General features: G+C 38.0%; 1 protein-coding gene across 2 annotated transcripts in view; it reads left to right on the top strand.

The window, feature by feature from the left end:
• LOC126457988 (exocyst complex component 7) overlaps positions 1 to 12,981 on the top strand; it is a 125,126-nt gene that overhangs the window by 69,497 nt on the left and 42,648 nt on the right. For both annotated transcript variants that reach the window (XM_050094754.1, XM_050094753.1), the window contains exon 8: positions 9,702 to 9,886. In XM_050094754.1, coding sequence (XP_049950711.1) covers positions 9,702 to 9,886 — 185 coding nt within the window. The remainder of the gene's footprint in view (positions 1 to 9,701; positions 9,887 to 12,981) is intronic.

Raw genomic sequence — 12,981 nt, 5'->3', positions numbered from 1 at the left:
CACTTCTGACAGCTTTATTCAAAATTATTGAAAAAACAATATATTCAAGAGTAGTATCACATATTTGTAAAAATGAAGCACTAACTAAATGTCAGTTTGGTTTTCAGAAAGAAAATACTAGATTTGCTTTCACTGATCAAATGTTAAATGCATCGAATAACTGAACATCACCCATTGGGATATTATGTGATATCTCAAAGGCTTTTGAGTGTATGAATCATGAAATTCTTTGAGATAAGCTTAAGCATTGTGGTATGAGTGAGGAAAGTGCACAAATGATTTAATTCATATTTAACTGGAAGAATGCAGAAGGTTGAAATTAACAGTACAGGTAGTCTGCAAAAGTCCTCTAACTGGGGAGGTATCAAGAATGGTGTCCCACATGGTTCAGTCTTGTGTTCCTTATTGTTATTGATACATATTAATGACTTTTATAAATTATAGAGCGCAGCAATCAGTTGTCCTTTTTTGTAGGTTTTTTTGGCAAATCCAGATTTCGGCTAGTACCTAGCCATTATAAATGCACTATTTTCTAGTCTTGATACATGTCAGTTCCCTGTTGTTTGGGCGCCAGTCACAGTTCTTTGAATACTACTAGAATCTCACTACTGTTTGTGGAAATCACAACACCAAGAAGGAAACATATGCATGAATTCAATTGATTTAATACCACAGGTTAGGTACAAGACAAGTAACAAATGATTACCTTTTCAAATCTTTGCATGTCCTTTGAGCCCTACTATTCAGTATGTCATGTAGCGACCATGCTCTGCAATTAAAGCTACTATACTCTGTAGCATTGAATCAATAACGTTTTTAATATGTTTCTGAGGGATTTCCCTCCATGCAGTTTGTATCCGAGCCCACAAATCCATGACACCAGTTACTGGGGGATCGTGAGGCACCAGGTGCCGACCAACCATATCTTAGACATGTTCGATAGGCAACATGTCTGTTGAACATGCAGGCCAGGAAAGCAATGGTACCCGTCGCTCTTCAAAGAAGGCCTTTCCATTCCTCACAATATATGGCCGGGCATTATCATGTTTAAATGTGGCCTGTGGAGATGCCTGAAGCAGGGGAATATCTCAGGCTCCACAACATCCGTTAGGTACCAGTTGCTGTTCAAAGTGCCCACAATATGTACGAGGTGAGATTGGTTGTTGTAACCAGTAGCACCCCAAACCATCACACCTGCTGCTTGTCCGCTATGCTGCTCCACAGTGCAGCCCTCCAGGTTGCGCTCACCACTGTACTGCTGGACACTTATGCAACCATCACTGTAGGACGCGTTGAAGCGGGACTCACCCGAAAAGATTACATATTGCCACTCAGCACTCCAGTGACGGTGTTCACATGCCTATTGCAGTCTGAGGAGCTTGTGGTTTCTGGACAATGTAAGCTGACATAACGGCATATGTGCAACCAATCTAGCCTGCAGTAGATGGCGATGAACCGTTGATGCAGACAAGTTCACACCTGTTGCAGTGCTCCAGTGACGAACCAACACTGTGGATGACACTGTATGGTCCGTAATGGCCATGCGGACAAGATGACATTCATCCTGTGCTGTGGTCATGTTCCGTGGTCCAGTTCCCAGTCGTTGCTGCACACGACCTTCCTCTATTCATTGCTTCCACACACACATCGCTGTCATAGCAACATGCCCTGTGCGAGCTGAAATGTCACTGTATGACTGCTCCCATGCCAATATAGCTCCCTTTGATGTCGACGGTGCATACTGGCACTCACTTTATTGTTTCCACCTTGTTTGACAGCTTTGCACCGACTACACTAAGCACAACACCAACCTTGTCGGACCAACATGAGAGGGCTCTGCTCGGCCTGCAAAACGTATCATACACTGGCTGCACACCCATCACCACTTCCACCAAGTGTGGCGCTATTCGGGTAATTCCTTCTTGCTGTTGCACTTTTCACAAACGACAGTGTACAGTTCTGCACAGTAAATGGCATAACACCATTGATAAATACAGACTATGAACAGAAGTCTGTTGCTAAGGCAGAATATTCAAAATTTGGGTGTGTGAATTGATGTGAAATTGAACTGAAAGAAACACAGCAATGATCTGCTGAAACGGTTAGGTTCAATTACTTATGCTATTAGGGCTGTTGCAAATTTTAGCAATAAACATATCAGTAAATTAGTCTACTATGGCTGTTTTCATTCACTGCTTTCATATGGTATCTTATTTTGGGGTAATTCGTCATTAAGAGACAAAGTATTCATTGCACAAAAGCATGTACTGAATAATAGCTGGAGCCCACCCAAGATCACCTTGTAGACATTTATTTAAGGAACTCGGGATGTTCACAGTACCTTCGCAAAACTTATGTTCAATTATGAAATTTGTTATTAACAAACCATCCCAGTTCAAAAATAACAGCGAAGTGTATAGCTACAACACTAGAAGGAAGGATGATCTTCACTATTCTGGGTTAAATCTGACTTTGCCACAGAAAGGGGTAAATTATGCTGCCACAAAAATCTTTGGGCATTTGCCAAAAAGCATTAAGTCTGACAGATAGCCAACCCACATTTAAAAACAAATTAAAAGAATTTCTGAATGACAACTCCTCCTACTCAATAGATGAAGTTTTGCATATGAAGTAGTAAGTGTAAAATAATAGTAATAATAATAATAATAATAATAATAATAATAATAATAATATACAAAAAAAGTGAAAATAGAAGGAAACAAAACCAAACATTCAACACAAACCAAAAGAGATTTTACCAGACAATAGATAACACACACATTAAAATAGACAATCCACCAAACATAACAGACATGGAACACTTCTGGAGCAACATATGGTCAAACCCGGTACAACATAATAGGTATGCACGGTGGATACAAGCAGAAACAGACACATACAAGATGATACCACAAATGCCTGAAGTGATAATTTTGCAACATGAAGTCACCCAAGCAATTAATTCTACTCACAATTGGAAAACCCCTGGAAAAGATAAAATAGCAAATTTCTGGCTAAAGAAGTTCAGCTCAACACATTCACATCTAACTAAATTATTTAACAGTTACATTGCAGACCCATACACATTCCCTGATACACTTACACATGGAATAACTTATCTGAAACCTAAAGATCGAGCAGACACAGCAAACCCAGCTAAATATCGCCCCATAACTTGCCTACCAAAAGTATACAAAATATTAACTTCAGTCATTACACAGAAATTAATGACACATACAACACAGGACAAAATTATAAATGAAGAACAAAAATGCTGTTGCAAAGGAGCACGAGGGTGTAAAGAGCAACTGATAATAGATGCAGAGGTGACATATCAAGCTAAAACTAAACAAAGGTCGCTACACTACGCATACATTGATTATCAAAAAGCTTCTGATAGTGTACCCCACTCATGGTTACTACAAATATTGGAAATATATAAAGTAGATCCTAAATTGATACAGTTCCTAAACATAGTAATGAAAAATTGGAAAACCACACTTAATATCCAAACAAATTCAAATAATATCACATCACAGCCAATACAGATTAAGCGTGGAATATACCAAGGAGACTCATTAAGTCCTTCCTGGTTCTGTCTTGCACTGAACCCACTATCCAAAATGCTAAATAATACAAATTATGGATACAATATTACTGGAACATACCCACACAAAATCACACATTTGCTATACATGGATGATCTAAAACTACTGGCAGCAACAAATCAACAACTCAACCAATTACTAAAGATAACAGAAGTATTCAGCAATGATATAAATATGGCTTTTGGAACTGACAAATGTAAGAAAAATAGCATAGTCAAGGGAAAACGCACTAAACAAGAAGATTACATATCGGATAACCACAGCGACTGCATAGAAGCGATGGAAAAAACAGATGCCTATAAATATATGGCATACAGACAAAAAATAGGAATAGATAATACAAATATTAAAGAAGGACTAAAAGAAAAATATAGACAAAGACTAACAAAAATACTGAAAACAGAACTGACAGCAAGAAACAAGACAAAAGCTATAAATACTTATGCTATACCAATATTGACCTACTCATTTGGAGTAGTGAAATGGAGTAACACAGACCTAGAAGCACTCAATACACTTACACGATCACAATGCCACAAATATAGAATACATCACATACATTCAGCAACAAAAAGATTCACATTAAGCAGAAAGGAAGGAGGAAGGGGATTCATCGACAGGTAGACAATTTAAGAAAATTCTTTCTAGAACGAGCAGAAACTAGCAAAATACACAAAGCAATCACTCATATAAATACATCGGCTACACCACTGCAACTTCATAACCACTTCTACAACTCTTTAGATCACATAACATCAACAGATACGAAGAAAGTAAATTGGAAAAGGAAAACACTACATGGCAAGCACCCATATCGTCTAACACAGCCACACATCGATCAAGACGCATCCAACACATGGCTAAGAAAAGGCAATATATACAGTGAGACGGAAGGATTCATGATTGCAATACAGGATCAGACAATAAACACCAGATATCACAGCAAGCATATTATTAAAGATCCCAATACCACAACAGATAAATGCAGACTTTGCAAACAACAATTACAAACAGTAGATCACATCACAAGCGGATGTACAATATTAGCAAATACAGAATACCGCTTGATCAAGGTCCGCGTCACTTTCCATTTTTAACCATACTTAACGTCTGAGAAAGTAAAGAAATAATAATAATAATTTTGTGTAAAGAAAACTTATGTTAAAGTGACAAATTCCACATAATTATGAAAGGTCGTATTCATGATCAATGGAACAAGTATTAATATATGTATGTATGTTGTGTAATGGAACAATAATGGGTCTTCCTTCATTATTTATTTATCATAGTGTGAGACAACTGGGGTCATGTGTGCTGCTGATGTCATAAAATAGCTCAAATTGTCCTCTTTGTGATTCTTATCTTTTGACCATGTGTTCCAATATTAATTCACACACAACAACAGCAATACTGGTTAGTGTGAATATTGTAACCCTTACTTTAGAGCAGTTTTGTCCCTTCCCCTCCCCCCCCCCCCTTTCAAACAAACCAACCAACCAACCAATCAATCTTATTTTAGGGCCAACAAAATTTTTTCAGCACAAATAAACTTGTGTAACTACAAATTAAAGTTCAGTCCACGAAACCAAACAGTAATAGTTATTACTGGCGGAACTTTATGTAAAGCATATTGAAACAGATATGGAATAGTTCCCAATAAAGTCCAAGCCCTACCAAGTTGCTGTGCACACACGTAGCAAGTCTGATATTAAAGAAAGTTTCATTAAGCCTGGTTAAGTTGGAAACTACACATTCCTAAGTCAAAGCACTGGGCACAAAGATTTATACAAAGTCTTATAACAGAGATGGAAATTGTTTCACAGATGTTTATTAATCCATTTCAATGTTTACATGATTTTTTCGAAGTACTCGCCTCCTACATGAATGGACTTTTTATAGCATCTCTGCCAGTCCTTGAATATGTGGTGCAGGTCATTCTTTGTCAAGTCCTTGAGAATCGCCTGACTTTTCTTGAGCACAACTTCAGAGTTCTCAAATTGAATGCCCCAAAGCTTTGTCTTTAGTGATGACAACAATAAAAATAACAGGCTGCAAGATCGGAACTACAAGCTGGAAGTGGTACACATGTAATGTTGAATTGAGCCGGAAACTGAACGACGTGATTTGTGACGTGAGGCCGCGCATTACCGTGATGAAATCACCACCCAATCCGAGAAGATTCTTGTCATTTCTTTGAAATGTGCTTCCTCAGTTTAGCCAATGCTGACCTATAATATGCTGTGTAACAGCAATTGAGGGAGAACTGTACACTTGTAAATCATTCCAAGACAGTTAAAAACAGTGATCATTGCCACTTTTCCTGCAGATGGAAGAACTTTCATCTCTCTTGGTGTTGGGGAACCTAGCAATTTCCACATTATGCTGGCTCATTTTTGCTCAGGATCACAAAGATGCAGCCGTCACCATGATAATCAAGTCCTAAAACATATCCCCTCCATCAGCAAAGAGATGCAGCACCTCATGGCTTGCCTCCAAATGCACAGACTTTTGTTCAGGAGTCAATGACTTTGGCACCGGCACATGAACATGCACAATTGTAAAGACATAGTCATATGGAATTCTCTAAGGAATTCAACACTTCACTGAGGTTACATAACATTATCCACTGATCCTCATGGACAATCACAGCAGTTGTGTTGATGTTCACTTTGGTCACCATTAACAGGCAATTGACAATTCTTTGAAGTCCTTTAACCACCTAATACTGTTGTGTGAGTTAGTGCATCTTCACTGTACACTTGTTCCAGCTTTTCGTAAGTTTCAGTGGCTATATAGTTTAAATGAACACAGAATTTTATTGCACCATACTGCTCCTCTCTCGCCACCTCCATTTTTTGGCATGTGTAATGCAAAGAACGCTACAAAAGAGAGCATTACTACCAACCTACCTATACGAGAGTGCTGCCACCAATGGACATAATACAGAAAAGCCCACTCTTTTCAAATACTCATGGTACAGATAGGAAACCATCGTGGAAGCTACGTGAGAAAATTAGTCACAGTATTTGTTGATCAGCCCTCATTTGATCCTGGCAAACAGTTGGGGCAGTTTTAGTCTGCCGGCAGAGGCGAGTCGGATAACAGCAATTGAGGAAGAGACTACCTCTGGTTGGCTTTATATTTGCCCACTATGGAAATTCACATGATCAGCTAGCAATACTCCAGCCACAGGTGCCCACACAGAATGTGGGTAGCGTTCTTGTTGTCATCTTCAGTCTGAAGACCAGTTTGGTGCAGCTCTCCCCGCTGCTCTATCCTGTGCAAGCCTCATCATCTCCAAATAACTACTGCCACTTACATCCTTTTGAGCTTACTTACTGTATTCATCTCTTAGCCTCCCTCTACAATTTTTATCCCCTACACTTCCTCCCCCTCAGCTTCTACCAGTCTTCCCCTTCTTCTGTAAACTATTCATGTTAGTATTTTACAGTCATGACTAGTTGAACTTATAGCTTGGTCAGGGTGCTTTATTTGGAATTATAATAATTACATTCTTCTTAAAGTCTGATGATACACCTTGCACACCCGGTGAAGTAGTTCTGTTATGGTTTTCTCTCCCAAGGATATCAGTAGTTCTGAGGGAATGTCATCTACTCTGTAGGCCTTGTCTCATCTTAGGTCTTTTAGTGCTCTTTCACAGTCATCTTCATCTACATCTACATTCTTATGTCTGTATATAATATTGCCTTCAGGTTTGTTTCCTTTGTATAGCCCCTCTGTCTTTCAGCTTTCCATTCTTTGCGTAGTACCAGCTTTCCATTTGAGATCTTTATTGTTAAGTTGCTTTTCTTTCCTCCAAATGTCTCTTTAACTTTTCTAAAGGCAGTCACTAGCTTTTCCTTAGTTATATATCCTTTTTTATGCTTACATTTGTCCTCTATCCATGCCTGCTTAGCAGTTTTGCACACTTCCTGCCAATCCGATTTTTAGATGTGTCTGTATTCCATTTCACCTGCTTCATTTGATGTGTTTTTATGTTTTCCCCTTTTATTAATTAAATTCAATATTTTGTGTGATACCAAGGATTTCTACTAGGCATTTTCATTTTTCCTATTTGAACGTCTACTGCCTTCATTGTTTCATATCTCAAAGCTACCCATTTGTCTGCTGCTGTATTCCTCTCTCCTGTTTGTCAGTTGTTGCCTAATGCTCCCACTGAAACTCTCAACAGCTTCTGATTCTTCCAGTGTATCCAGGTCCCATATCCTTAATTGCAACTTCTTCAGTTTTAACCTACAGTTCAAAACCAATAAATTGTAGTCAGAGTCCACATCTGCCCCTTGATGAATCTTACAGTTTAAAATCTGGTTCAATATATCTGTCTTACCATAATCTGAAACCACCTCGTATCTCCATGTCTCTTCCATGTATACAACCCTTTTCCATGATTCTTAAACCAGGTGTTGCTGATGATTAAATTATTATCTGTGGAAAATTCTACCAGATGGTATCCTCTTTCATTCCTCAGTCCCAGTCCATATTTATCTAGTATTTTACCTCCTCTTCCTCTTTCTGCTACTGAATTCCAGTTCCCAGTCAAAACTGAGTTTTACTCGCCTGGTAACTATCTGAATAATTTCTTTTATCTCATCGTATATTCTTCCAATCTCTTCATCTATGGATCTAGTTGGCATATAAATTTGTACTACTGTGTTGAGTGTTGGCTTCATGCCCACCTGGCTAATAATGCATTCCCTATGCTATTCATTGTAAGTTACACAAATTCCTTTATTCTCATTCATTAGGAGACTTAGTCCTGCGTTACCCCTATTTGGTTGTGTATTTACAACCGTGTACTCACCTCTCCAGAAATCCTGTTCATCCTGCCACTGTATTTCATTAATCCTCTCTGTATCTAACTCCAACCTATCCATTACCCTTTTTAAGTTTTCTAACCTACCTTCCCGATTAAGGGAAGACCAAGTTGAAATAATGAGAAAATTTTATTCAGGCATGCCACATGAAAAACTCGGAGGTCATACAACTTTCTGCCATGGTTAGGACATAAGTGCAGTAAGCAACTTCAGAAAAGTCCAACACATCTTCTGTGTTTTTTTAGCATTGATACAGGACAAGGAGGTAAAGCATTACTTTGTTTTAGTCAAGCACCTCATTTAAACTGCTGCAGTAGATAGAATTTTAAGGAAGATAAGTCCTGCTATAGTAAGACAGGAGATAGAACATGCAAGGTATGAACTCAGTGTGTGTATGTAGGAACAGCTTGTTAGTATATGCAAGATGATGATTAAGCAATGTCTGATCGCTTAACTCATAAACAAGAAGTGGGTAACTCACAGCTTGAGGTCTGAGTGATGTGCCTCTCCTTCCCAATATGTCCCTCTGCCCTCTCTAAGGAAGGAACATAAAAGTTCCAAAGGCTAGGTATAATTTTTTGTGCTTCTAATTGTTTCTGTTGGCAGTACTTGCCATTTCAGAATTTCACCTCCTTTAACCAAGTACTGGCTAGCCTTACTGTGTCCTTGTAAGTTACCAATATACTTGCTAATTCAAAGGGGGGGGGGGGGGGGGAGGCGGCACAGAGGTAGAGAGGCATAGTCATATCTCTAGCATTAGCAGTTCTCTGCCCTGCTTTCAGAACAGCTGAAAGTTTGTTGCTGTTCTCCAGTATAAAGTCCATTTTGTGACTCGGATCATGTGCATCTTTAGTTTCCTTGAAAAACTTCCTTGAGATGCTGTATAATATTCAAATAAATACCATAATAAATTATGAATTTAGATATATTTAACTCCATAAACTGAGCCAGTATGTTACTGTTGGTCTGTTATTATGCTCTTCTATGCTATAGGCATGCTTAACTTAGCAGGAATGGAGAATAAATGAACCATAGGTTTATAAAACTAAATGAATACCAGGCACAGACAAAAGACTACTTCTGCAACTCAGTATGATGATATACCTCTCTGTGCTTTGTGTGTCAATCTCTGATCAATATGTACTGTTATAAAAGTTGTCAAGTTAGGAGTAAACTTATTATTTAGCCAGTTTCTACTTTAAGGCCCTGTGTGTAACACATTGTAACTGAAGTGGTAATTATAAAATGCTTGTTTCAGAATCACGTGAAGATGTTGTGGATGAACAAGAAATGGAAAATTATCTAGTGTGTGTAGTTGCATTACAGAGGCTAATGCAAGGTGAGAGAGCTCTTATGGCTGGTATTGTACCTCTGCAGCATCAACACCAAGTGTTTGAAATTGTTATACGGGAAGCCATGGATATGGTTGTACAGGATGGTGAAGTAAGTCTATTCTCGCGTGCACCAGAGGGGATCAAATAGTTTTTATTGCATTGTTTAAAATGAAATTGAAGAAAAATTTATCATTTTTAGACACTGGGAATGAATCCTACTACTTCTTGTGATTTCAACATGCTTCTCAATGAAATTATCCATCAGTAATCGGTACATTCTCTGAATGTGTGTACACACACACACACACACACACACACACACACACACACACACACACACACACTCTCTCTCTCTCTCTCTCTCTCTCTCTCTCTCTCTCTCTCTTTTGTACTACAAGTAATACAAGAACAACTGTTGTATGGAAGCTGTATTTTATAGAGAAGTGTGTGATGTGAATATTTCAGTAAACTTTAGAGTTAGAGTGAGTTAAGATTAGATGTCTGTTTAATGTTGAACCTACATGCATGACTTGTTCATAAATAACTATAAACTTTGTGACATTTCCATGAACAATGAAATGTCTAAGAGAGTGTTGTCCATGAGTATGTGAAAAGGTAGTTTTACTCTATAAGACATCTTCTTGCACCAGTCATAATTAGTTGTTACTATAGATAACAGAAGTAATCTACAGTGCTTACTTATGTCCATCTATTATTTAACTCATTCTCAGTCTATGGAGGCTTTCTTCACTGTGGAATTTTTTGAATACAGTGTGTAACTGGATGAATAAATATATTTTGAGTCTCAGGAAGTCATCAATTTGTATCCTGTCAGGAGCCAGGACTTCAGATACTCCTCAACATAATCTTCACCAATGGGAGAGTTTTTCATATGAAAATGTAGGTACACAATTCTCAGAACTCAACATGAAAATATAGGTTTTTGCCTTTCTGAGTACGAGCATGCTGTAAGGTACAGTTTGATTTTAGATAAGAGAATAGCAATGCAAATTCTGCATAGCTTCTTGTATACTTAGAGATGAGACGGAATATTGTATAAGCTTAAGATTAAATCTGCCTTATAATATATTGACCCTTCACTAACAAATACAGGGCAAAGCTAAGTTTGGCGCTATGCAGGAACAACTACCTAGAAGGCCGACTCCAGTTGTCACAAATGGTTCAGACAGTGACATGCGGTGTAATCGTTTTAGATGAATTAGATGAGTTATGACCATCACTGGAAAGAAACGCAAGAAAATCATTGTGCCATTTAGCGACTGGTGCAGCAGTAGCATTATTAGTAGTTTCTGTCAGAAGAATGTCTGTCTGCAATCTATAAAAATCTACAGTTGTATTCTGATCTTGATAAAATTTTGTACTTTTTTCCTTTAAGACAAGATGAAGATCACCTCGGCATAACATTATGTAAAGGAGAAAGGTTGTTACCAAAAAAAAAGGAGAAATTTTGTTATTAAACATCTGGAAAAGTACTTTGACCGATTTTCTTCAAAGTTCTTGGCTGATTTACTTCAAATTTCTGTGTTCAAATGAAACAATGAAGAAAATTAATGAAAATTAAATGTCTAACAAACAAAATATATTGTGGTAAAGTATCTGTAATTCCTATCGTGAGAATAAATTACGTTGGCAATACCTGTTATGGAGATGGTACAATCAAGCGTCACTAGATCTTGGGACAAGCAAAAGCCTGAGAATTTGACAGAAATATAATTGCAAATTCTTATTTATTGATTAAATGCCATTGTTACATTTGCAACGGAACAAGACTGGCTGTGAAGAACCCATTGTCTGATGTAATAGAGACCACCACCATCACATGGTATGCTGCAGGCAAAGACATATCCATTCCTCCCATTCCGTTGATACCCAGTCATTTCAATATGCCCTTTGATGTGAAGTGATTGCAGTTTCCCATGCAGCTTGCATTTGCTATGAGTATCAACAAGGCAGAGGGCCAATCACTTTGTGTAGCAGATATTAAAGATCCCAGACAGTGTTGCACACTGCAGTTAGTACTGTCATATAGATGCAGTGACATTGTGTGCTCCTAGATGTTATAGCCGTAAATCTTTTTGTTAGTTGTTAGTTCTCTGAAAAACAGCTTGCAGTCTCTTGTTCATATACCTTTCAGAAATTATGATGTGATGGGACATTATTGGTCCAGTAATTTGCATTGTACTAATTGCACATCACAGGCCTATTTTGAAATAATACATGGGTTCTTAATTGATGGGAATTTTTAGAACTCTAGCATTAATTTTTCTGGGAGTTTGAGTATCCTGTTAAATGCGTCTGTGCTTCACCAGGAAAAAACAGCATTTCAGAATCAACCAATCCACCATGCATAGATTGTGATAGCCAGTTTGAGTACTGATGTTGTGCAACAATATCATTTGTTGCAGTACAATTACTGTGGAAGGTTTTAGTTTGAGTTTACGTACGGCTCTGTAAGAGATGCTACTGACGTACCAGTCTTAAGTGTTAAGCAGTATGATTTTCTCAGATTTCTTTCCTAAGCTGCTTGGAACAACTCTAGTTAAACTAAAATCAAAATGCCCTTGTGACTGTCCGAAGAACAAACTGGGGAATATGTGGTAATTAGAGCCTGTCTCTTTGGTATTACATGTAGCATAGCACTGGAGATGAGACTTGTGTCATATGTGTAACACCCTATATTTTAATCTGTTTCTGTTTCTTCTTTGAACGTTCATGTCCCTTGAACGTGCATGTCTGTTTCATCCTTGAACGTGCATGTGTGATAGTGAATGAAAAAAAAAGTTAAAAAAAATGACTATCAGTCAGAATATGACTAACACATTTATGTATTTTAAGCACACCAAAGTCTAGTAGGCAAGAAAAATAAATGTTAGTGCAAATGGGAAAATTTTATTATTCAGGTGTCTCCTGGGCAACATATTTAGAGTTGTTGTTGTAGTTGTTGTGGTCTTCCGTCCTGAGACTGGTTTGATGCAGCTCTCCATGCTACTCTATCCTGTGCAAGCTCCTTCATCTCCCAGTACTTACTGCAACCTACATCCTTCTGAATCTGCTTCGTATATTCATCTCTTGGTCTCCCTCTATGATTTTTACCCTCCACACTGCCCTCCAATACTAAATTGGTGATCCCTTGATGCCTCAGAACAGGTCCTACCAATCGATCCCTTCTTCTAGTCAAGTTGT

Source organism: Schistocerca serialis, chromosome 2, assembly GCF_023864345.2.
Source record: "Schistocerca serialis cubense isolate TAMUIC-IGC-003099 chromosome 2, iqSchSeri2.2, whole genome shotgun sequence".
NCBI lineage: Eukaryota > Metazoa > Arthropoda > Insecta > Orthoptera > Acrididae > Schistocerca > Schistocerca serialis.
The sequence above is the reverse complement of the archived record's forward strand: the minus strand, read 5'-3'. Positions and strand labels throughout refer to the sequence as shown.